The sequence below is a fragment of the Thamnophis elegans genome, chromosome 7 (genome assembly GCF_009769535.1).
Source record: "Thamnophis elegans isolate rThaEle1 chromosome 7, rThaEle1.pri, whole genome shotgun sequence".
Lineage (NCBI taxonomy): Eukaryota > Metazoa > Chordata > Lepidosauria > Squamata > Colubridae > Thamnophis > Thamnophis elegans.
In genome coordinates, this window is record NC_045547.1 from 76,233,822 (window position 1) to 76,259,749 (window position 25,928).

The following is a 25,928-nucleotide window of genomic DNA, read 5'->3' on the forward strand; positions in this document are numbered from 1 at the left end:
TCATAACCGAAAGCCCTATCAATTTTGGAGACAACTGGAAAACCCTCCCCTTGCTATAGAGTCTTCTCCTGGCACGCTGTGCTTCTCTCTCCCCTACCGGAAGCTCCTCTCAAAATTGTGGTGCCGACTGTTGATGGAGCCGCAGCAGAGGGAGGAAAGAGCCACCTGCGGCTTCAGAGCCGCAGTTTGCTGATCCCTGTTCTAACCCAACCCCTTGCTCAAACCACATACTTGTGATGGCAAACCTATGTCACCTGTGCCAAGGAGGCTATCAGAGCCATTTGTTAGGGCACGCGATGCGTTGCCCTGTCAGCTCCAGTGTGCATGCTCCAGTGCGCATGACTTCACCCTTCATTTTTGGCCTGAAGCATCCAGAGGGCTTCCGGGGAGGATGGGGAGGCCGTTTTTGCCCTCCCTAGGTTTTTAGAAAACCTCTGGAGCCCAGGGAGGGTGAAAAACAGGTTCATCACGAGCCAAAAGCGGGGGGGGGGGGTTGTCGCACATGCATGTGTGGGGAACATGTGCACATGCATGCACGGGGATGGGCACACCTGCACACGACCCCCCCCTGCACTCCCCCTGCTTTTGGCACACAATGGGAAAAAGATTAGCCACCACTGTCCTATATCATTCTGGAAAATACTTGTCCAATCTCTTCTTAAAAGCCTGCATTGATGGCGCACCCACAACTTCTGGAAGCAAGACGTTCCACTGATGAATTCTTCTCACTGTCAGGAAAATGCCTCCTTAGTTAGGACTGGAAGACCTCCGAGGTCCCTTCCAACTCGGTGTTATTCGGTGATTTCTCCCATCGATATTGACCTGACCTTCCCGGAGAGGATTCTTCCTTGTCTGTGATGACGCTCACAGGCCAGCAAGTGTCGCTGTTGCTACTGTCTTCGCGGGGAAGGTAGGGCCCCATTCAGAAGGAGATGCGTTTACGGCAACATCAGGAAAGGTTTAAGGCTCTGAAAAAAAGCGGGACATCCTTCCAAAAAATAACAAGAACATTTCCCCTGTTTTGGATGATTGGGTAAATGCTACAAGTGGTAATCAAATAAGGGGATTATGTTGCCACTAGTTAAAAGCATTCATTTCTCGGGCATTTTTTGTTGTTGTTTCTGCTAAGAAAGCATCTCTTTTGAATGTGACCTTCCTCTACCGGGCTCACACACAGCTCTGTTAAAGGGCACATTTTCATTAAACGCAATATAATTGGTATTATATGGACTAGAATCAAATAAACATTGAATGTGCTTCATTCAATGGGAATGGGGTTGAATGTGCTTCATTCAATGGGATTTTAAGGGCTTGTGCAAGTACTATTTTCGAAGTGTCTATTTCAAGACGTTGAAAGCTTTCGAACATGAAACAGTAAGCATTTGCAACCGTTCTGAAATACAGCTGCTATGCCCAATAGTTGGGAGCTCATCCCGTGACCAACAGCTCAGTGCGGGGATGTCCATATTGGAGAAGGGAGAAATATCAACCAGATGATGGCCTGAAAGCCTCCTGTGATGTGCACTTTATGATCTAAAGTTTGATGAACTTATTGTCAGGGGTGGACTTCGGGCCAGTTGTGCTCACACTCAGCCCCCAACGTCCTCACAGGGTAGTTGGGATGGGAAATATAGGAGGAAGAGGAAAGTGTGCTGGATATGTTGGCCCAAGCCCTCATTTATTAAATTTCTCAAACTAATAAAGGTAGCATACAATTTAATTCAAGATGTCGCAGGTTTGAATGGCTATATAGATTGTTCCAAGGAAGAACCAGCCTTTTCACTGCTTGCTTGTTCTAACTGTCAGGAAATTTCTCCTTAGTTCTAGGTTGCTTCTCTCCTTGATTAGTTTCCATCCATTGTTTCTCGTCCTACTTTCAGGTGCTTTGGGGAATAGTTTGACTCCCTCTTCTTTGTAGCAGCCCCTGAGATATTGGAAGGCTGCTATCATGTCTCCCCTGGTCCTTCTTTTCATTAAACTAGACACACCAAGTTCTTGCAACCGTTCTTCATATGTTTTAGCCTCCAGTCCCCTAATCATCTTTGTTTCTCTTCTCTGTACTCTTTCTAGAGTCTCTACTTCAAGGTTGCTTCTCTCCTTGATTAGTTTCCATCCATTGTTTCTCGTCCTTTGTGGCAACCTCTCAAATATTGAAACACTAGCTGATGTTGGGATATTTATTTATAGGGGGAAAATGTCCGGACTAAACGTAATTTCTAATGTTGGATTTTCCCCCTTAGCAGAGGGAGCCCCCTTGTGCAGTACTGTGAAGCCATTACCATGGCAACTCCACTGCACTGTACAATGGAAGTCATTTTACGGCAGTACAGTAGAAGCCATTTGAAGGCACAACAGGCTGTATCGTAACAGAACACACACCCTGAGGGATGTTCAGGGTAACCCCCACAGTATTTGTTTCCACAGAGTAAGTCATCTGTGTACCAAGTTTGGCTGAAATTGCTTGAGGCATTCCAGAGTTACAGACACACACACACACACACACACACAGAGAGAGAGAGAGAGAGAGAGAGAGAGAGAGAGAGAGAGAGAGAGAGAGACAGCCATTTATATATAGATAGATTGCTATCACACATCTCCTAGTCCCCCATTTCACTTGACTAGACAAACTCAACTCCTGCAACTGTTCTTTGTATGTTTTAGCCTTCAATCCACCAATCATCTTCTAATTTTGATTCTGTTGGAAAGTTTTAGGAATTTAGGCTACTCACCCCAGATTTAATTAAGTTAGCCGGGCTCTGATTTTTCTGGGGATCGGTTTGTCACAAGAGTTCTGATATCTACCACAATTAAGTCAATACAATTTACATCTCTCTCTCTCTCCCCCTCCCTCCCTCCCTCCCTCTCTCTCTCTGCAAAGGGTTCCACCACAAATGCGCGCACAACAAAAGCGCGCCTGACTAAAGCGCGGTGACTAAAGCGCGGTGACAAAACTGTGCGACGAATGAGCGACGAATTAGCCCTAAAGCGCGCCGACAAAAGTGCACCGACAGAAGCGCGCTGTAACGTATCCCTAAACCTAACCCTAAACCTAACCCTAAACCTAACCCTAAACCTAACCCTAACCCTAACCCTAACCCTAACCCTAACCCTAACCCTAACCCTAACCCTAACCCTAACCCTAACCCTAACCCTAACCCTAACCCTAACCCTAACCCTAACCCTAAACCTTACCTTAAATTAAATCGCGCTTCTGTCGGTGCGCTGTTGTCGGTGCGCTGTTGTCGGTGCGCTTTTGACATCGCGGTTTTAGCGCCGCGGTGTTGTCGGCGCGCTTATGACGTTCGCGCTTTTGTCGGGTCATGCTGCAAAGTGGGTGACATAAATAAAGTTCATAATTTTGTTTTTGTTTTTAAAAACGCCCTTCATAATTTTCATGTAAGGCTACAGATGAGCTTCCTTGTGCTTCTAATTAAGACCCGGCAAAAACAATACCCCCACCACCACACACACACACACACACACACACATACACACAGCTTATAATATTTATATTCCCCTAAATACCGCTGTTCTCTGGGTGACTTACAGGAATAATTTAAAACCGTAAAACAGAACTGTGAAGCCTGAAATAGAAAAAAAAAGCCACCAGTTCAGGGAACGAACGATGCTGTTAGTGGAGCAAACGTTTTTAATAAGCAGTAACAGATTTTAAGATTGCCTGGGAAAATATTTTGTGCTCCCAAAAATTGGAGGTGTCACGCTCGCTTCTGGGGAAGTTCGCCCTCCAACTGTTTGACGAGGAAGAAAGGAAGTTGTTAGGGTTCTCAAGGGTGTGAATTACATCTGGGTGGTCCTTGAATTACGACCGTTTGTTTAGTGACGGTTCGAAATTACAGGGCCACTGAAAAAAGTAAGTTATGACCATTTTTCGCACACTTGAGACTGTTGTAGCATCCCCGTGGTCATGTGATCAAAATTCAGTTGCTTGGCAACTAGCATGTATTTATGAGAGTTGCAATATTCTGGGGTTATTTTAGGGTCATATTTCCCCCCCCCCAAATAAGACCGGGTCTTATATTAATGTTTGTTCCAAAGGACACATTAGGTTTTATTTTTGGGGAAACATGGTACTAAATGCACCTGTCCAACTGGCAATCTTAGTTGGGGCTTATTTTGGGGGTAGGGCTTATATTACGAGCATCCTGAAAAAAATAGCAATAGCAGTTAGACTTATATACCGCTTCATAGGGCTTTCAGCCCTCTCTAAGCGGTTTACAGAGTCAGTATATTGCCCCCAACAACAATCCGGGTCCTCATTTTACCCACCTCAGAAGGATGGAAGGCTGAGTCAACCCTGAGCCGGTGAGAGTTGAACAGCCGAACTGCAGAACTGCAGTCAGCTGAAGTAGCCTGCAGTGCTGCATTTAACCACTGCGCCACCTCGGCTCTGTCTGTCTGGTCCAAGAGAAGATTGTTTTCCCTTGGCTCCACTTCTGAATTATTGACTTCAATCTGTTGAACAATCCGAACTCTTAAATTGGATATCTTTAAATTTACCTAAATTGAGGACTGTGAACAGGGCAGTGGTGGGTTACGGATCCTGGTCAATGGGAAAATCAGATTCACTTAACTAATGTGTTACTAACTTAACAATGGCAGCGATTCACTTAACAAACGTCGCAAGGAAAGTCATAAAACGGGGCTGCGCTCCACCGATTTCTTACTTAGTGGCCTACATTTGGGGCTCCATTGTGGTCCCACGTTGAGGGCTACCTGTAATATATCATAGGAGGAAAGTTATACATGCTTGATTTTTGTTGTTGTGGTGCCTTTCATGTTTTGAAGGGATATAAATACGTCAACAGAGAAGGAGCGTGCTGTGGAAAATGTCTCAGAACCATGTGCCAAGATACACCTCTTTGGTCTCGAGGAGATGAAGACATCATTTGGCATAACGTAAGGCTATGATGCTGAACTTATGGTACGCTGTCCACAGGTGGCACGCAGAGCCCTCTCTGCGGGCACCCGACCCATCGGCCCAGCTCAGCTCCACCGTGCATGTGTGCATGCCTTCCGCCAGTTAGTTGATTTTTGGGTCTCTGCCGTGTATGTGCAGGGGGGCGGGGGAGCATGAGGGGGGGCAGCGTTCCCCTCTGAAGCCCATCGGCTGCTACCTAGGAGGGGGAGGCAAGCGCCTTCACCACTAGGCTCTTAGCAGAGAATGCCCACTTGGATATTATTCTTTTGCACTCCAGTAGAGTGGAAGAAGGGACAGGTTGGCTCAGTGGCTAAGATGCTGAGCTTGTCGATCAGAAAGGTCGGCAGTTCAAATCCCTAACACCATGTAACGGTGTGAGCTCCCATTACTTATCCCAGCTTTTGCCAACCTAGCAGTTCGAAAACATGTAAAAATGCAAGTAGAAAAAGAGGGACCACCTTTGGTGGGAAGATAACAACGTTCTGTGCGCCTTTGGCATTGAGTCATGCCGGCCACATGACCACAGAGACGTCTTTGGACAGCGCTGGCTCTTCGGCTTTGAAACCGAGATGAGCACCGCCCCCTGGAGTCAGGAACGATTAGCACATATGTGCGAGGGGAACCTTGACTTTTACCTTTAGAACAGAAGAAAACTACTGCAATTGCTTTCTAGTTTTTTCCCCCAAGCCTTACAAATGGGAGAGATTTACAGATAGGATAAGGAGAACGGTTTAGTTTTATTCACTCTGCTCTACCTTGGGGGCGAGGAAAGGTCATGTTCTGCTTCAGAGAGGAACATCACGCACATGTCTTCCCTGAACAAGTTACAAAGAAAGGATGGTCTTTGGGCTGCCTAAACCCTTCTCTTGTCTTATACTCATAGGTTGGCTCCGAATGGACGTTTCCAGATAATCCCTGTGTCATCAAAAAATGTGTCCGTGTGAATGAGGAGGTCTTTATCCAGACCAGGAATGTCTCATGCCAACCGAGGGAGCCGATCAGTTGCCCATTTGCCACAGAGATGCGCTGTGACCAGAGGTCCGGATGTTGCCCTTCCTGTCGGTGTGGTAAGGACTGGTCCATTCAGCAGAAGACATACCTTCTTGCACCATCTTCAGAAGTTTGCAAATCCAACTTAAATGTGAAACATTAGACAGGACCCCTATAGAAGACATTCTGGTTTTTTGTGAGACAGGTTAGGAGAAGTCAGAATTTAATTTTGCTGCTGTATGATATTGCAGTGGCAATATCTGTATATACATATACATATACATATACATATACATATACATATACATATACATATACTACATATACATATACATATACATATACATATACTACATATACACACACACACACACACACACACACACACACACACACACATATATATATATATATATATATATATATATATATATATATATATATATTTAGAGTCACAACCCCTGGTAAGCCCCAATTATGGGAGGAAGCTAACTGCTTCCGTCATCTGTCAATCGGCTCGTCACAAGAGTCCATCACGACAGAAACCCAATATTTTTATTGTTGCCTTTGTTATATTTGTGTTTTTTATTTGTGCTGATAAATAAATAAAGGGAGACTAGTATAGATCTATTTCAAGCTATTTAGCCCTCATCAGCTAGCCATACCCTTACTGGGATTCGAACCTGTGCTGTATTGCATCTTAGGCAAATGTCTTAGCCATTGAGCCACAGGTCTCCTCCTTATCAGCTGAAGCCAGGGAAGAGGGTATATATTTAGAGTCACAACCCCTGGTAAGCCCCAATTATGGGAGGAAGCTAACTGCTTCCATCATCTGTCAATCGGCTCGTCACAAGAGTCCATCACGACAGAAACCCAATATTTTCAAAGGCAACAGTATATATAAAAGGCATTGATTTCTGACTCCTTCTGATGCAGTAGAATAATACAATTGTCCAGCATGGTCGCTTCTCCTGGTCCGTGCAGGGATTAGACATTTGGGTGCTGCCCACGGAAGCTTTTAACTCCGGGATGGGCGCGAAGTGAGATCTTGCTTAATGTCAGGCGTGCCTCCTTCAGTATCCAAGAAAGAAAAACCTCAACTCTATTTGAATAGAGATAAAGTACTTTTACTAGATATGAATTGAAAGCAGCAAAAGAAAAGCAAGATCTGAGCCAAAAAGGCACGAATATGTACTGTACATATCAAACGTTTCCCAGCACTCTCCCACCCCAATTACCCCAACCCAATGTCCAATCTGCAACTCCCTAAGGTGTCATGTGGGGTGCATCTTCAAAAGGCCTCATCCAGTTGGTATGCAAAGATGGTTGACCTTGACCTTGACCAAACACAAGCCTTCAGCATGCGCGGAAGATGATGAGAACAAAACAACTACTACTACTACTACTACTACTACTACTACTACTACTACTACTACTACTTCTTCTTCTTCTTCTTCTTCTTCTTCTTCTTCTTCTTCTTCTTCTTCTTCTTCTTCCTATTATTATTGTTGTTGTTGTTGTTATTGTTATTAACTTTATTCATTAAACATGGAACTCAGCCAACTGAACATTCAAAAATGCATTACAAATACCATTGACTGGTGCTAATGGTTGACACGGGTTGTTTCCAGCGTCCTAGGTATCAACCAAGTACCTTCTTAAAATATAGGATGTTCCGAGTAGCACAGTTTTTACGCAGTTCCGCTGGTGTTATTGCAGGAAGCTGCAATTTTATTGATACTATTATTATTGTTGTTATTATTTCTTTTATTCCTTAAGCATGAAACTCAGTCAAGTGAACATTTAAAGATGCGTCACAAATTTCATTGACTGGTGCTAATGGTTGATATGGGTTGCTGCCAGCGTGCTAGCTATCAACCAATGGGATGGTGATGATGGTGATGATGATGATGATGATGATACATTAAAAATGGAGTTGACATTTTCACTGCCCTGTGGAAGATTCAGATACCAATATATGCAACTTCTCTCTTGCAGAACCTGTGAATGGCTGTATCCTGAACGGTACTGTTCTTGCGGTAAGATTCTAGCCAATCATCTGTTCCATTTGCATTTATTTATTTATCAAACTTGCATGCTTCCTATCTTGCCAAGGGCGACTCTAGGCGGATTACAATCATTGAATGAAATGCAGCATAAAACATTAAAACAATCAATAAAGACCTTAAATTTAAAACTCAATTAAGATAAAAACTAAGCAGGATAGAGAGGGAGGGAGCAAAGTCCCAATGGTGCTTTTTCAAACGGCAGTTGGACTTTCAAGGGCAGAAACCAAGAAAGTCCAGCTGCCTTCTGGAACACCACTGTTAGGATATCCTCTTCCAAAGTAAAATGTTCTTTTATATTTTGGATGTGATGCTAGGCAAACAATGAATAGATGCAACACTTTTTTCTGATAACCCCAGAAAAAAAAAATAAGGTGGAACTCGGCTGAAATCATTTGAAGGACATTCTCTCTGAGCGAATGATTTAAAAAAAGGAATTGGCCCAGTGGTGGGATTCAAAAGATTTTATTTCCGGTTCTGTGGATGTGGCATGGATTGATGGGCATGGCAGGGGAAGGATACTGTAAAATCCCCATTCCCTCCTTACTCCTGGGGGAAGGATACTGTAAAATCCCCATTCCCTCCTTACTCCTGGGGGGAGGATACTGTAAAATCCCCATTCCCTCCTTACTCCTGGGGGAAGGATACTGTAAAATCCCCATTCCCTCCTTACTCCTGGGGGAAGGATACTGTAAAATCCCCATTCTCTCCTTACTCCTGGGGGGAGGATACTGTAAAATCCCCATTCCCTCCTTACTCCTGGGGGGAGGATAGTATAAAATCCCCATTCCCTCCTTACTCCTGGGGGGAGGATACTGTAAAATCCCCATTCACTCCTTACTCCTGGGGGGAGGATACTGTAAAATCTCCATTCCCTCCTTACTCCTGGGGGGAGGATACTGTAAAATCCCCATTCACTCCTTACTCCTGAGGGGAGGATACTGCAAAATCCCCATTCCCTCCTTACTCCTGGGGGGAGGATGCTGTAAAATCCCCATTCCCTCCTTACTCCTGGGGGGAGGATACTGCAAAATCCCCATTCCCTCCTTACTCCTGGGGGGAGGATGCTGTAAAATCCCCATTCACTCCTTACTCCTGGGGGGAGGATACTGCAAAATCCCCATTCCCTCCTTACTCCTGGGGGGAGGATGCTGTAAAATCCCCATTCCCTCCTTACTCCTGAGGGGAGGATACTGCAAAATCCACATTCCCTCCTTACTCCTGGGGGGAGGATGCTGTAAAATCCCCATTCACTCCTTACTCCTGGGGGGAGGATACTGCAAAATCCCCATTCCCTCCTTACTCCTGGGGGGAGGATACTGTAAAATCTCCATTCCCTCCCCCCTCTGGGGGAAGGATACTGTAAAATCCCCATTCCCTCCTCACCCCACTAGCCTGCTTTCCAGCTCCCAGTTCTCCAGTGCAGGGCAACAGAAAAAGACCCAGCCGATCAGCTGGGACTCGGATCAGCTGGGATTCCAGAGGCAGCGAATAGTTGGGGGTGGGGCCAGCCAGAGGTAGCATTTGCCAGTTCTTCGAACTACACAAAACTTCCACTACCGGTTCACCAGAACCGTTCGGAACCGGCTGAATACCACCTCTAATTTGGCCCATTGAAATTCCACTGAGATCAGTGCATTAGGTGAATATTTGCAACTCTTTTGGGTGCGAGAAAGTGATTTCTGCCGAGAAGATTGGTGCTTAACCTGGGGAAAAGAGAGCAGGCAAACTATTTGAGTTAACAATTAAGTTGAGCCAATAGCTAACACATGACATGTAGAGTCAAGTGGCTCTTCTAATGCTACTGAGTATCATCAGCCAGATGTTAGGAGATGTAATTCAGCAATTCTGTCAAAAACAACTTTCCTCCAGAAGTTGTGGGTGCTCCATCACTGGAGGTTTTTAAGAGGAGACTGGACAGGTCTGGAATGGTATAGGATGTGGGTGTCAAACTCAAGCCCCCGGGGGCTGGATCCGGACCATGGGGTGCTTAGATCTGGCCCTCAGGGCCACCCTGGAAATAGCGAAGGACCGCTCTGCAGTGCTTCTGCCAGTGAAAATAGAGGTTGGGAGGGCTACATGCGGTCTTCCCAACCTCCATTTTTGCTGGCAGAGGGTTGCAGGAGGCTGTCGCAGCAGAAAATGGAGCTTCACAAACAGAGCACTCAGGCTGCCACAAGCACCCCCTGACACGAGGGATGTTGAGCTAGCCACACCCAGCCTGGCCATGCCCACCATGGCCCCTTAAGGTCAAACACAACCCTGATGCAGCCCTCAATGAAATCAAGTTCGACACTCCTGGTATGGGATCTCGTGCTTGAGTAGGAGGGTTGGACTAGAAGACCTCCAAGGTCCCTTCCAACTCTGTCATTTTGTTGTTTTGGCTGCAGTCTCCTCCTCTTCCTTCGGTGGACCACAATCTAGTCTTTCAGCCTGACTTGGGGGCCCCAGGAATTGAACCTGGAAGCTTCTGCTCCAAGGCAGACCCTTGGCTGGCTGAGTTACTCGCCCTTGTTATTCTCCTCTTCCCGTAGGATTTTCCTCATTTAACTTTGCAAGAAATGGTGCGGTGGGGACGAAAGGTCCAATCTTGGTGTTTCTCATGATAGGAATGACAATCTAAGGCAGCAAAACATGTTCTCCTTTTTTTTTTCAGCCGGGGAAACGCATGATGCTGGATGAGTGCACCACTTGCCAATGTACCGCACAGCAGGGACGGTACATGGCATACAAATTGACGTGTGGGAAATTTACCTGTCCACCGTGCCTCATGGTAAGAGGGAACATCATGCTTTGAGGAGCTTTCTTGATTTTGAAGGTTACGAATTGCAACAGCTTATGGTCTTTCTACTCTCAGCTCCGTCAGAAAATATGGGCTTAATTTCCCATTAAATCTTCTCATTTGGTGGCCAAAGTATTGGAGGTTCATTCCATGTGAAAGCCACAATCCAACACGTCAGTTGCCCCTGTTGGAGTCTGAATCTGCGGAGGAAGATGAGTGGAAAAAGAGCCGACAGAGATTGAGAGGGCAGCTCTGCTGTCCTTGGACAAAACTGGGGAAAAGCAGAGTCGTTCCGGGCAAAGTTTTTCAGGGTTAGAAAGGTTTGCAGACAGGGAGGAGCAGGAGAGACAAAGCTCAAGCAAAGAGCAAGGACCACCCGCTCCTGATCCTAGGGCATGGAGAGAAGAGAGAAAGCGAGACCAACGTAGACTGAGCCAGCTATGAGGGAGGAAAGTGCCCCATCCCCCTTCACAAGGCACACCTGGGGACTCAGATGTAAGGAGGTGCCAGTGGGAGGGACATTTGTCAGGAACAAGCGTTGAATAGATGGAGCTTTGTGTGCACTTGTTGACGTCTGGAGATTACTGTGTTCTGTCTTGTGGGGTTTGCCTGCTTCACTGAACTTCTTGATCTGGTTACTGTTTGGCTAACCAGGTTTAGACTGGACTGCTGGCCCTGGTTACTGTTTGGCTAACCTGGCTTACTGGACTACTCACAGCCTTCTGAAGGTGTGGTGTGAGAGCTTTGCTCCAGGACTTGTAGTAAATGTGGGGACGTTGGGGGGCACAGGGGGAGCAATAAAGGGGAGTTAGACCTGTTGTCTGGCTGTGTTGCTTTTGTGTCATCACACCACCCAATATACTGTCAGAGTTTGTTGCAGCAATCAAAGCCAGAGAGCGCACACAGGTAACTGATTCAGCAGGATTCATTAACTTCTGTTTATATATAATATAACAAAGAGCCAAGGTGGCGCAGTGGTTAAAATGCAGCACTGCAGGCTGCTGCTGGATCAGCAGGTCAGCGGTTCAAATCTCACCGGCTCAGGGTTGACTCAGCCTTCCATCCTTCCGAGGTGGGTAAAATGAGGACCCAGATTGTTGGGGGCAATATGCTGACTCTCTGTAAACCGCTTAGAGAGGCCTGAAAGGCCTATGAAGCGGTATATAAGTCTACTGCTATTGCTATTGCTAACACATAAAATGAGTACACAATACCAAAAACTGGTTTTCCAATGTGGTAGTATATACTGGTATAAGCACACACAGGCAGAGGAGAGAACAGTTTCAGTTCACAGCAGCAGACTAATTCAGAGCTTTTGTTCCAGAGGTAGGTTTCTATCGGTTCGCACCGGTTTGAGTGAACCGGTCGTGTTAATTTGGCCTGGATCACAGAACCGGCAGTGACCCAGGCTGGCTACGCCCCTGAACCGGTTCCCCGATCTCCACTGCTATTGCTGGCATGTTTTTATTAGCTTTTCATGCTATTTGTGCATGCGCAGAACAATTTACAGTGAACTGCACATTCGCGAGCAGCGCACGCACAAAGCAAACCAGTACCAATGCCGGTAGGAACCTACCCCTGTTTTGTACAGACTTAGAGCTGTAGTACAGATGAGCTAAGCCACGCCCAGGCTCCTTGCTGTCTCATTTTTGCTCACACAGCAAATATTGTTTCAGTTTCCAAACAGCCCTCACTGGCTGACCCAGTTGCCACGTCTCTGCCAGTCATGTTCTCTCATAAACCCTGACATATACCAATGTAGTAGTAAGTGAAATTCAGAGAGAGCTGTTCCAAAGTGGTGTAAGGCAACTCATAAGAGCACATGGAGAGCAGATCTCCTTGAGTCATCCCAGCTGCTGCATTTTTTTCTTTAATTTTTTTTATTGTTTTTATTATTACACACACACATACACACACACACACACACACACATCATTTATAATTGAAAAAACAACCACTTACTGGCATACTTTCACAAACTTAATGAGTCTACCATAACTTTACATCTTTATAACATATTCTAAAAGAGAGTCAATTGGTAGGATATCTAACATTTCCTCCCCTTTTTTCCCCCAACTCACAAATTAACGCTTCTGTCCAATTTACTTTTACTAGTACATCACACCTGTATATATCATTAAATATTATCCATCAACATGCAAGGTGGCGCAGTGGTTAGGGTGCAGTACTGCAGGCCACTTCAGCTGACTGTTATCTGCAGTTCAGCGGTTCTAATCTCACCGGCTCAGGGTTGACTCAGCCTTCCATCCTTCCGAGGTGGGTGAAATGAGGACCCAGACTGTGGGGGCCATATGCTGACTCTGTAAACCACTTAGAGAGGGCTGAAAGCCCTATGAAGCGGTATACAAGTCTAACTGCTATTGCTATTGCTAACATTTCCTTATTATTATTGTAGTTAACTAAAAATTATTTACTATTTATCTCACCTCTCCTCTGCTCAGACGCAAAGGAGATTATACCTTTATAACCAGCTCTCAACAGAAATTTATTAATAATTTTTTTAGGTCTGTTCCCTAAATCCCAGATTACAATTTATATCCAGTTTATTTTACTAATTAAGGTTATCATTTCATTGTTATTATCGTAGTTAATTACGTGTTAACAAAATAAACATTTAAAATCTAAGACAGTCTAATGGATGTTAACATTTCTACTTAATAATCACCAAAAGTACCCATTAACATTTCCTTATTATTATTATTATAGTTGAAAACAAAAATGAATTGTTTTCTATTTGTATCACGTCTCCTCTCTTCTGACCCAGATTAGTTATACCTTCATAACAAGATCTAAACGAACGTTTGTTAATAAGATTTATATGCATATTTTCCTCTGGTGGTCTCCATGCTGATATCTGTGGTTCACCCACAAAAGTGCGCCCGACAAAAGCGCGCCCGACTAAACCGCGGTGACAAAACCGCAAGTTCTAAAGCGCGCTGACGAATGAGCGCTGAAGCGCGCCGACGAATGAGCGCTGAAGCGCGCCAACAGTGCGCCGACAGAAGCGCATTATAAACCTAACCCTAATCCTAATCCTAATCCTAATCCTAACCCTAACCCTAACCCTAACCCTAACCCTAACCCTAACCCTAACCCTAACCCTAACCCTTACCTTAACTTAAATCGTGCTTCTGTCGGCGCACTGTTGTCGGCGCGCTGTTGTCGGCTCGTTGATGACATCGCGGTTTTAGCGACGCGGCCTAGTCGGCGCGGTTTTGTCGTTTGCCCTTTTGTCGGGTCACGGATATCTGCGACCACCTCATATGTTGCAGAACTGTTTCCCAAACCCTCAGACATTGGGTGAAAGCTGCAGCTGCTTTAAAGACCCCAAGAGAGCTGCTTTCAAGGTCACCACCTGTTGCAAAGTCTCCTTTCTAAACAAGCCTGGATCCAAAGTTTGCTTGCTTTCGTTGGCACTCCTGGACCCCATCATAAAACAAACACCACCATAATTTTAGATGCAAAGCAGAGAGGGCCTGCTCCAGTTTTCTATCCTGGTGTCATTTGACTGCTATTTTCCTGCAAGACTTAATCCAAAGTATTTGACAGAAAGGGACATAAAACTTAACGTTGCACACATGTCCTTGATGTTCAAATAAAATGAGCCATGAAGGTTGACCGAAAACTTTGTAATGTCCCTGATGATGTCATGAATGAGGGAAAGCTTTTAATCAAGCTTTTAATCTGATAATGCCATTAATTAAATTAGTTTTGTCACAGACCTTTCCCCCACCCTCCCGGTTTCTGAATAAATATAGGATTTTGCAGCTGGAAGCTGCAAGTTAAAGCTGTTTTGGGTTTTTAAAAAAGAAGAAGAAGAAAAATGATAAAAACCATCCCTATTTGTGCTGTTTACTTTTCAGATCTCATGGAACTTTGTCCCTTAATCCTGCATTTATTCCATTCCTGGTTTAAACTGGGAGACCAGTGAGATTTAAAACTGGATCACCCCGATGCTCTCAGCACTACACCACACTGTCTTTTCAACATTGGGCAAATGAGGAGAGAATATAGCCACTTTGTTGTTAAGGGGCAGGGTGACCTAGTGGTAAAGACCCTGGGCTTGTCAACTGAAAGTTTGGCAGTTCTCTTTACCTATTCTTTTATTTATTATTTTATAATATTAAATACGAAAATACAAAAGGAAATAGTAGAAAAATAAGGGAGGAAAAAGGGAAAGGGAAAGTATGGAGAAAAGGGGAAAAAGAAACAAAAGGCATTGACTTCTGAATCCCTTTGGTGCAGCAGAATAAGACAATAGCGTCAAACCTCGACTTTTATCTTTTACATAATAATATAAATTAGCCATTTCTCTAACAACGAACCTATTAATCGGCAAAACTCAAAATCAAACTTTCATTCCCCACCTCATCTCAAGCACAAAGTCCAGTATTGGTTTCCAGGCAGAAACAAAAGCAATTTGTGTGTGTGTGTGTGTGTGTGTGTGTGTGTGTGTGTGTGTGTTGTATTCGGGTCTTTTCCCATGTAAGATTGAGATTGTCTTGGCAACGTTTCAGTGAGGTCTCACTCGCCATCTTCAGGCTGGGTTTTGGGCTTAAAGTGTGATTGGAGCTGCCGTCTTTCTATAAATTCCTTGATCGAAGCAGTCAATTTGGCCACCTCTGCTAAACTGAAAGGTTGGCAGTTCGAGACCCAAGTATCACAAGGTGGGGTGATCCCATTCCTTGCCTCAGCTCCTGCCAACCTAGCAGTTCAAAAGCATGCAAATGCGAGTAGATAAATAGGAACCACTTTGGTGGGAAGGTGATATCATTCTACGTGCCTCGCTGTACAGTCATTCTGGCCTCATTGACCATAGAAACATCTTTGGACAACATTGGCTCCCTCAGCTAGGAAAGGGAGATGAAGACTACCACCCTGTAGAGTCAGACATGACTGAACGGAGAAATCTTAACCTTTATTTCTCTGTTTTAGCAATAGCAATAGCAGTTAGACTTATATACCGCTTCATAGGGCTTTCAGCCCTCTCTAAGCGGTTTACAGAGTCAGCATATTGCCCCCAACAATCCAGGTCCACATTTTACCCACCTCGGAAGGATGGAAGGCTGAGTCAACCTTGAGCCGGTGAGATTTGAACAGCCGAACTGCAGAACTGCAGTCAGCTGAAGTAGCCTGCAGTGCTGCATTTAACCACTGTGACACCTCAGCTTTTGTTATTGCAACATCTCAGAAGCAGTTATTAAGTGATACAATTGGATGCGAGGGAAGATCCTTTGAATCGAACACTCCTTACTTCCTAAGTCCAAATGTCTGGATGGAAAGAGAAGAAGGACAAGGGGATAAAACCTTGCTCTCCTCCAAAAGCTTATTACATGTTTTCAGAGGACAACGTAAAAAATCAGGGCCATTCGTTGCAGAAGTGTTTCGGCACAGAGGATCCTAGACTGATTGTTATCTGCAATAACTAGTTGTCAAGAAAGAGGATGTGGGATGTCTTCAGTGGGGATCAGAGGTCCCCACGGGAGCTGTGCCATTGACGTGAAACTCTGTCACTCTCCTCAAGGACCTGCTGGCTGAGTGGCAGATTGCGTGTGAGGAAACCTGGCTGGGACAAACGAGACTGTAATTATACTTAATTCCTCAGATTTACTTTTCAAAGCAAACTTGACTCTCGTCTGTATTTCCCTAACACGGAAACGAGAATATTATTGTCTGTTGAGAGTGGCATCCCACCCACCCCAATTTTGCAAAGTGTAATCTTAAAGGAAAATGCAAGCAAGATAGCTATAACGCTGAAGCTGCCGTAAACAAAATATTGAAGTTGTCAAATATGTATATATGAACGTTCATTCGGAAAGATCGGCAAAGCAATACCGAACAAGAAAACGGCTGAATGAGAATGTGATCTCCTATTTGAGCAGGGGGGTGGACTAGAAGGCCCCCAAGGTCCCTTCCAACTCTGTTATTCTGAGGTTATTCTGAGGCTCCCATGTTACGCCCCTTTTAGGCGGCCTGCACTGGTTGCCGGTTGTCTTCCGGGTGCGATTCAAGGTACTAATTATGACCTTTAAAGCGCTCCATGGCTTAGGCCCAGGGTACCTGCGAGACCACCTACTGCCACCGGTAGCCTCCCAGCGTCCAGTGCGATCCCACAGAGTTGGCCTCCTCAGGGTGCCTTCGGCCAGACAGTGTCGGCTAGCGACCCCCAAGGGGAGAGCCTTCTCTGTGGGAGCGCCTTCCCTCTGGAGTGAGCTGCCCCCGAAGCTTTGCATAATCCCTGACTTCCGATCCTTTTGACGCGCCCTAAAAAGTTGGCTTTTCCAGCAAGCCGGCCTGGCCTGAATAGAATAAAAGATGGGATTAATTTGGTTGTTAATTTTAATCTAATTTTTAAAATGTTTTGTTAATATCAATTGGGTTTGTTTTTGGATACTCTATCTAATTTTTTTTAACTTTTGTAATACGTGTTTTTTTAATGTTGTATGCCCCCCTGAGTCCTTTGGGAGAAGGGCGGCATATAAATCCAATAAACTAAACCAAACCAAACTTAAATGCAAAGTGTTTCTCAATGCTTAAAATTCTCTTTTAAGGTGTTATCTTTGCATTTGCAGAATTACCGGATGGAGAAAACCTCTGGTTCCTGCTGTGGGAAATGTTTGCTAACTCGTTGCGACATACAGCTGAGGGATGGAACTGTTTTGTATCTGAAGGTCAGTCGTTTCAATATCTATTTTCTAATTTATATATATTTGCCCTGCCAGTGGTTGGATTCCAAATCTTTTCCTAGCGATTTGTTCTGACCCCCTCCTCCATCCAGTAACGAATGCTGAGACAAGCTTAGCTGAAATGCCACAACTCTTTATTAGCAGGAAACATAAATCTTGGTGGCTGAAAGCCCAAACACAACAAACAGATAAAGAACCTTGGCAGCAACCCAGACTTCGACAGATACAGATAACAACGTCTCCAGCGTTGATAATTAAGTTGAATCCTGCAAACCAGACTCCTCCCAGAGTATCTCCTTAAATACTATCTTGAGAGGAGCCCAATTACAACCACCTGGATCCAATTATCTTTTGTATCTGCGTAGCTGTTCTCTACGTTGATCTGCCCATTGTTGCTGGGCATCCAGAACCAACTCCCTTGTCTCCTCACCACTGCTCCAAGGCCTGACGTCAGGAGCACACTCCCTTTGGCTTTCACCATGCCTCAGGCGCCTCCTGGTGGCCAACCAGCCTCTCTGCTCCCTGCTTGGAATCAGAATCCTGATCAGGGTCCTCCACATCTTCCAGAGCCGACTCATAGGGCCCCTCGCTGTCGGAGTCTGTTTGCAGCTCCAACGGCTCCTGCTGGGCCACAACACGCTTCTATGAGAGAGCACGTTATGGGCCCGCTCACTCAGCACTCAAAGACCGGCCTCAGTGCAGGGGTGGTCCCGACCCACAGGTTGAGAACTACTGGTCAAGACCTTTTCAATATCAATGTTTGAGTCTTTTTCCAATTTTTCCAATTTTACAATTTACAATTTTAATAGATTTGTATGCTGCCCAATCCCGGAGGACTCCAATATGCCAATCCTTTTTATTTGTTTATTAGTATAAAATACAAAAATACCAAAGCTAATAATAGGAAAAATACGGGAGGGAAAAGGGAAGAGAAAAGTGAGGAGAAGGGAAAATGGGGGAAAAAAAGGAATTGTCTTCCAACTCCCTTTGGAAGGAAGGTTGCTAAGGAATAAGATGGTAATATCAACCCTCAACTTTTATTTTTACCTAATAGCCTAAACTATTATGTAAACTATTAAACAGCAGATCTATCGAATCAGTAAAACCCAAAATTGAAATTTTCATTTTCATTCCCCCCCCACTTCCAAATAGAAACAAAAGTACTTGTGTGTGTTGTGATTTTTCTCCTTTGACCAAAGCAGTCAATTTATCCATCTCTCCATCTCCATCTGCTTTTGTAACCCTTGGTCCATTGTGGGGATTGAAGCCTCCTTCCATTTTCGTGCATAAAATAGTCAACTTATGCAACAAATCTTTGCTGTTTCCCTGAACTTCACACAGGACAGCGTTTCCACAGCCTCTTCCCCTGAGAGTCCAGCCTCAAACGGAAAAAAAAAACTAAATTTCCTCTTGAGATCCTCCAGAGAGAGCACCTAGTATTTTCTTTTCCTAGACAAATATGTAGGAGAAATTTAAAAACAGGGTTATTTTTCCACTTTTGTGCAAACGACAACGCAACCTAGAGAGAGACAGAAGGAATACTGTGTTTCCCCAAAAATAAGACAGGGTCTTATTTTCTTTTGAAACACTCCCGCCATCCTGAAATAAGCACTTGGCCTTATTTTCGAGGAAGTCTTATTATTTTTGAGGTTCAGGAGGCCCCTTAACCTCAGCCCATGGCCTGCAGATCAGTGGTGGGTTCTGGTATGGCTGTACCGGTAGTAGTGGGGAGCAGCAGTCACCATACCAGTACAGTGGGTCATTTCGCCCGCCTGCCTGCCCGCCCGCGTTCCATAGCTGTTTTTAAGGCAACCGGACCAATTGCGCACACATACACAGCGTGCGGCGCCTGTGCTACCTCCGACGAGCAGCTGAGTGTCGCAGGGGTGGTGGAATGCGCATGCATGCACAGCGTATGTTGGGCATGTGCACAGCGCATTTCCAGTGTGTGCATGAAAGGATCATGAACAGCGTACCGTTAGCGAAGGTAAGAGCAACCCACCACTGCTGCAAATCAACTGATCGAGAGAGGGCCGGAAATTCTGTCTCTGTTTCCGGCACACTCTTGCCAGCCCTAGTGTCGCTGGGCCTGCTGCTCTTTTTGTGGCTGCCACTAAGAGAAGGGGTAACTAGGATTTATGGGAGTGGCCCAGGTGTGGGTTCCTGCCAGTTCTAACCTCTTCTATAGAAGAGGTTCCACAAATCTACAGTGCTGTTTAGAACCAGTTCCAGCTCCCTCCCCCCGCCCGTCCACACATCATCAAGATGAAGAGCGAGAGGAGGAATTCTGGGAGTTGAAGTCCACAAGTCTTAAAGCTGTCAAGTTTGAACACCCTGGGTTTTTTTCCCCTAAAGGGTTAGGGGTGCAAGGGTCTTGTAACTTGACATCTTTAAGACTTGCACACTTCAATGCCAGAGTTCCTCAGCCAACATGACTGGAGGAGGAATTCTGGGAGTTGAAGTCCACAAGTCTTAAAGCTGTCAAGTTTGAACACCCCTGGGAGTTTTTCCCCCTAAAGGATTAGGGATGCAAGGGTCTTGTAACTTGACAGCTTTAAGGCTTGCGTGCTTCAAATGCCAGAGTTTCTGAGCCAACATTTTGGTTGCTAAAGGGAATGTTGTTAAGTGAGTTCCCTCACATTTTACAAGTTGGCCATGCCCACCCAGTCACATGGCTGGCAAGCCACTCCCACAAAGCAGGCCACACCTACAGAAGAGGTTCTAAAAAAATTTGAAACCCACCACTGGAGTGGCCATTCCGCGTGGATAGCAGGTGTATATGGGGTTCAGGAAATGGTAGGGACCGACTGTGCATGCATTTAAATATTTTAGGGGAGGGCTTACTTTAGCGCATGCACTCAAAAGACCTTATTTTTGTGGAAACAGAGTAGTAGTCCTTCACATTCATGTCAACTGCGGCCCTTTAGAGAAAAGTGTTGAGGAGATAAATGTATTGATGGACCAGATCATAAAAAAAGGGCACACTTTTGCGATAATAGAAAAACATATATTTTTTTAAAAAAAAAACCTACTTTCTTCTATTTTATGAGGGCGTCCGGCCACAGAATATGTGACCTCATGAACCTCTTTTGCGATGGCCACAGCTGGAATCTTGTGAAGTGACTAAAACCTACGAGAGATGCTGACATTTTCACACTCTACTTTATGGTGCAATAATTCACTTTTCTGGAGATTTCAGCTCCTCTTTTAAATTTTTATTTTACCATGAGGGAAAAGAAGCGTCTGAAATGTGGGGGGGGGGGGAGAATTCTCTGCTCTAAACCGTCAGGCATGGCGCAGATGGTTGACCTAGAGGTGAAGGCCGTGGGAAGGAGGCATTTTCAAGAGACTCCGATTTAATTAGCTGGCTCTTAAGTCTGCCTGGGAACTTTTATAGATTTCAAGATTATGCTTTTTACCCCTGACTGGCGTTCAAGATTCTTTCTTGCAATCCACTTTGTTCTTGCTCTTTTGTGCGTGCCATTTGTAGGGGCTGGACAGCATCGCTCAAACTCCAAGGAAACTAAAACTTTGAACGCTACGTAAGATCAACAACAGGCTTGATAAGAGAAAACAAGCTGAAAAGCAGAACAAGGCGGTGCAATATTAATACAGGGAATGGAGCTTCTTGATGGAGTTCTATTTCTCCTGACACATTAGGTCCACCCTCTGGGGGAGCCACTTAATCTTCCGATGCTCTTAAATTCTCAGTTAGTGCTCTTGCTGGCAGGGCTTGCTCCAGGGGTGAAATTCAGCAGGTTCTGACAAGTTCTGGAGAACTGGTAGCGGAAATTTTGAGTAGTTTGGAGAACTGGCAAATACCACCTCTGGCTGGCCCCAGAGTGGTGAGGGAATGGAGATTTTGCAGTATCCTTTCCCTGGAGTGGGGAGGGAATTGGGATTTTGCAGTATCCTTCCCCTGGAGTGGAGTGGGAATGGGAATTTTACAGTATCCTTGCCATGGGGTGCGGTGGGAATGGAGATTTTGCAGTATCCTTCCCCTGGAGTGGGGAGGGAATGGAGATTTTACAGTATCCTTTCCCTTGAGTGGGGAGGGAATGGGGATTTTACAGTATCCTTGCCCTAGAGTGGGAAGGGAATGGAGATTTTGTAGTATCCTTCCCCTGGAATGGGGAGGGAATGGAGATTTTGCAGTATCCTTCCCCTGGAGTGGGGAGGGAATGGGAATTTTGCAGTATCCTTTCCCTGGAGTGGGGAGGGAATGGAGATTTTGCAGTATCCTTCCCCTGGAGTGGGGAGGGAATGGGAATTTTGCAGTATCCTTTCCCTGGAGTGGGGAGGGAATGGGGATTTTGCAGTATCCTTCCCCTGGAGTGGGGAGGGAATGGGAATTTTGCAGTATCCTTTCCCTGGAGTGGGGAGGGAATTGGGATTTTGCAGTATCCTTCCCCTGGAGTGGAGTGGGAATGGGAATTTTACAGTATCCTTGCCATGGGGTGCGGTGGGAATGGAGATTTTGCAGTATCCTTCCCCTGGAGTGGGGAGGGAATGGAGATTTTACAGTATCCTTTCCCTTGAGTGGGGAGGGAATGGGGATTTTACAGTATCCTTGCCCTAGAGTGGGAAGGGAATGGAGATTTTGTAGTATCCTTCCCCTGGAATGGGGAGGGAATGGAGATTTTGCAGTATCCTTCCCCTGGAGTGGGGAGGGAATGGGAATTTTGCAGTATCCTTTCCCTGGAGTGGGGAGGGAATGGAGATTTTGCAGTATCCTTCCCCTGGAGTGGGGAGGGAATGGGAATTTTGCAGTATCCTTTCCCTGGAGTGGGGAGGGAATGGGGATTTTGCAGTATCCTTCCCCTGGAGTGGGGAGGGAATGGGAATTTTACAGTATCCTTTCCCTGGAGTGGGGAGGGAATGGGGATTTTGCAGTATCCTTCCCCTGGAGTGGGGTGGGAATGGAGATTTTGCAGTATCCTTCCCCTGGAATGTGGAGGGAATAGGGATTTTGCAGTATCCTTCCCATGGAGTGGGGAGGGAATGGAAATTTTGCAGTATGTTTCCCCTGGAGTGGCTCTGTGTCAAAGGCAGAGAGGGGGCCAGAGCTGTATGCCAGTTATCAGCTGCCTTCAGAATCGGAGATCAGTGGGGCAGACGAACAGCTGGAGCCTGTTCCCAGTTTGCACATGTGCAGAGTTGCCAGGCAAAAAGAACAGCTAAGAAACAAGGGCTGACTTGGGAGTAAGACCCCAGGTGGACAGTGAATGGCCCCTCCCATAGGGAATAAAAGAGGAGCAAAAGGGGAGTGGAGCTTGCAGGAGACAATTAGTTCATTCCTGCCTTCTTGCAAAGTATTGCGGCATCTGAAAGATATCGGCCTGGCCACTCTCCAAGCCTGATAAAGGTCGGTAATTGTGAAATCTGATGAAAAACTGTTGGCCTGGACTTTGCTGGAGAGGAATTCACTGTAAATTAAATAAAAGGGTTTTATAGGGACGAGGACTCAGCTTCGTGCTGCTGGGGAAGCCTAAGTCAGAACAATCTATTCCATAAACCCACCCAGCGAGTAACCATTTCAACTTTGTGTAAATTTGTCAGCTGAGTTTTTCCATGGTGCCTTTGATCTATTCCAACCTCACTGTAACAAACGAACAAACAAACAAATGGTTCTTTTACAGCCGAATGAAACAATCCAAGATGGGTGCGACAATCATTTTTGCAAGGTGAATGGCAAAGGAGATTTTATTTGGGAGAGGAAGATCACCGGCTGCCCTCCATTTGATTCCAAGAAATGCTTAGCTGAAGGGGTGAGTATAGAATCCCACCTCTTCTTAGAGGCTTTTTAACATGGTCTTTGTTGTAGCAATGTGTTCAATTTGTGCTTTATGGAGCATCATCAGTGAAAGAGTCCCAAAGGTGCTTTTTCAGGAGGCCAGCTGGACTTTCTTGTTTTTTTTTCTTTTGAAGACGTTTCACTTGTCATCCAAGAAGCTTCTTCAGCTCTGATAGGATGGTGGGGAGTGGAAGGATTTATATTCCTTGCAGACAGCTGATCATTTGCATCCTTTTAGAGGGTCGTTGAGGCCACTTGGAGGTTTATCAGTGTTCTCAGGGTCACCTGAGTGGTGCAAATGGTTCCTGTAGTCTGCAATTTTTCCTCTGGAAATCTATTCCTACTCCCACCCCATTCCAAGGGGGGATTTCGAAGAATCTCTACAGTCTTCTAGCTATGCAATTTGGGATGAACACCCTTTGAATAGCCCCTGTCTATTTGTCTTAAATGATGTGTGGCTGTCTTCTTCTCTAGGGTAAAGTGAAAAAAGTTGGCAACACCTGCTGTGAAACATGTAAGTACCAAAAACCTGCTTCATCTCCTACAAGATTGCCACATATTTCTGAACAGGTGTGTGCAGCTACAAAATGAAAACAGAGGTGTGAAAATAATGTTACTGGATCATGTCGGTGGGGACCTAGCCATGATGATGCCAGAAGGACAAAATGCCTGTGGCAATGGCATAATGCAAGCTTTCCCCTTTTGAAATTAAGAGCATTGCCTACAAATACATGAGGGATAGCGTTTGATTCTAACACACGAGGAATAGTGTTTGCATCTAATACGTGAGGAATAGTGTTTGCATCTAATACGTAAGCAATAGTATTTGCATCTAATACGTAAGCAATAGTGTTTGCATCGAATACGTAAGGAATAGTGTTTGCATCTAACACGTAAGGAATAGTGTTTGCATCTAACGCATAAGGAATAGTATTTGCATCTAATACATAACGAATAGTCTTTGCATCTAACACGTAAGGAATAGGGTTTGCATCTAATATAAAGTGACCAGATTTTCAGATTGGAAAAGAGGGACACCTTTGACCCTGGGGGGGGGTGGGGGGTGTTGATTAAAAATTTTATATAGAGCAACAAAAATTTTCATACAACGCAAAAATAGTATTGTAATATTTTTTTTTATTTCAACATAACTACAATTTACAAATATAAATTGTAACTGTTGCCAAACATCAAAATTTTGATCACGTGACCACGAGGATGCTGCAACGGTCGCTAAGTGTGAAAAATGGTCTCTAAGTGTGAAAAATGGTCATCAGTCACTTTTTTCAATGCCATTGTAACTTTGGTCACTATACCACCTTTTTTGCCACAGTTCTTAAGTGAATAATTGCAGCTGGTATTTTGTATTTTGGATAGAATCTTTTTTTAAAATAGTCTAAGACAATTTAAAAAAAGAATCCACACAGAATAAATTGAAGTAAAACGTTTCAAACTATTCCACAGAGAATAAATTGAAGTAAAACTATTTTTAAAAATTCTATGCACTATATATTTCAAAGTATTACGTATCTAATACGTAAGGAATAATATTTGCATCTAATACGTAAGGAATAGTGTTTGCATCTAATACGTAAGGAATAGTATTTGTATCTAATATGTAAGGAATAGTGTTTGCATCTAATAAGTAAGCAATAGTGTTTGCATCTAATGCATAAGGAATAGTGTTTGCATCTAATACGTAAGGAATAGTGTTTGCACGGTCCCCTAGAGTCAGGTACATTTGTGCAAGGGGAACCTTTACTTTTACCTTTCAATAAAAGCTTTGGTTGACAAAAGGTATGGTAGATAATTACGGAATTTGTTTAGCACTGAAAACCATCCCTTGTGACAAGGTCAACATGTCAAGGAGCTCGTCGCCCTCCGCTCTGCCTCCCTCGTCCCTCCTTTTGTTGAGTTCATCTGTCAATAAATAAAAGATGGTCTGTCCAGGAGGCATCCCAACCTTGGCCCAGTAATTGCTGTAACCAAAGCCAAGTCAACTCCAAGATAATTCTCGTGGTTGCTTACCCGGATATTATCGCATTCCAGCTCACCTCGAGCCTTTAAGTTAGTGAACGGTGCTCTCTGATTAACTTAATTAGCAAGGCTTTTTAATTTTTCCTGCGAGAATTAAAGTATTGATATGATTAAGGAAGGATAGGATAGAATAGAATAGGATAGGATAGAATAGAATAGAATAGAATAGAATAACAGAGTTGGAAGGGACCTTGGAGATCTTCTAGTCCAGTGGTGGGATTCAAATAATTTACCAACCAGTTCTCTGCCCTAATGACCAGCTGGGTAGGTGGGGCTCGATGGTCATGTGACCATGTGGGCGTGGCCAAGTCAATGTCACTCAGGTCGATGGGCACTTCGCCTTAGTTGTTACAATGGTAATAAGGGTTAACAGGAGAGGCAGTTTCTGTAAGCAGTGCAATAAAGATGAGGCTAGAAACAACACTAGAATGTTTCCTCCCTGCCTTCCTTACAGGATTAGCCCTGTAAAGTGGGAAAAAACAAAAGGAGATTTCTTCCAACAACCGGTTCTCCGAACTGCTTAGAAAGTTAACAACCGGTTCTCCCGAATAGGTGCGAACTGGCTGAATCCCACCATTGTTCTAGTCCACCCCCCTGTTTAGGCAGGAAACCC

General features: G+C 44.8%; 1 protein-coding gene across 1 annotated transcript in view; it reads left to right on the top strand.

Annotated features, from left to right (window-relative positions):
- VWF (von Willebrand factor) overlaps positions 1 to 25,928 on the top strand; it is a 185,105-nt gene that overhangs the window by 149,352 nt on the left and 9,825 nt on the right. Inside the window, 7 exon segments of the mRNA XM_032221125.1 lie at positions 4,807 to 4,917; positions 5,823 to 6,006; positions 7,928 to 7,968; positions 10,652 to 10,768; positions 17,371 to 17,469; positions 23,124 to 23,252; positions 23,753 to 23,792. Coding sequence (XP_032077016.1) covers positions 4,807 to 4,917; positions 5,823 to 6,006; positions 7,928 to 7,968; positions 10,652 to 10,768; positions 17,371 to 17,469; positions 23,124 to 23,252; positions 23,753 to 23,792 — 721 coding nt within the window.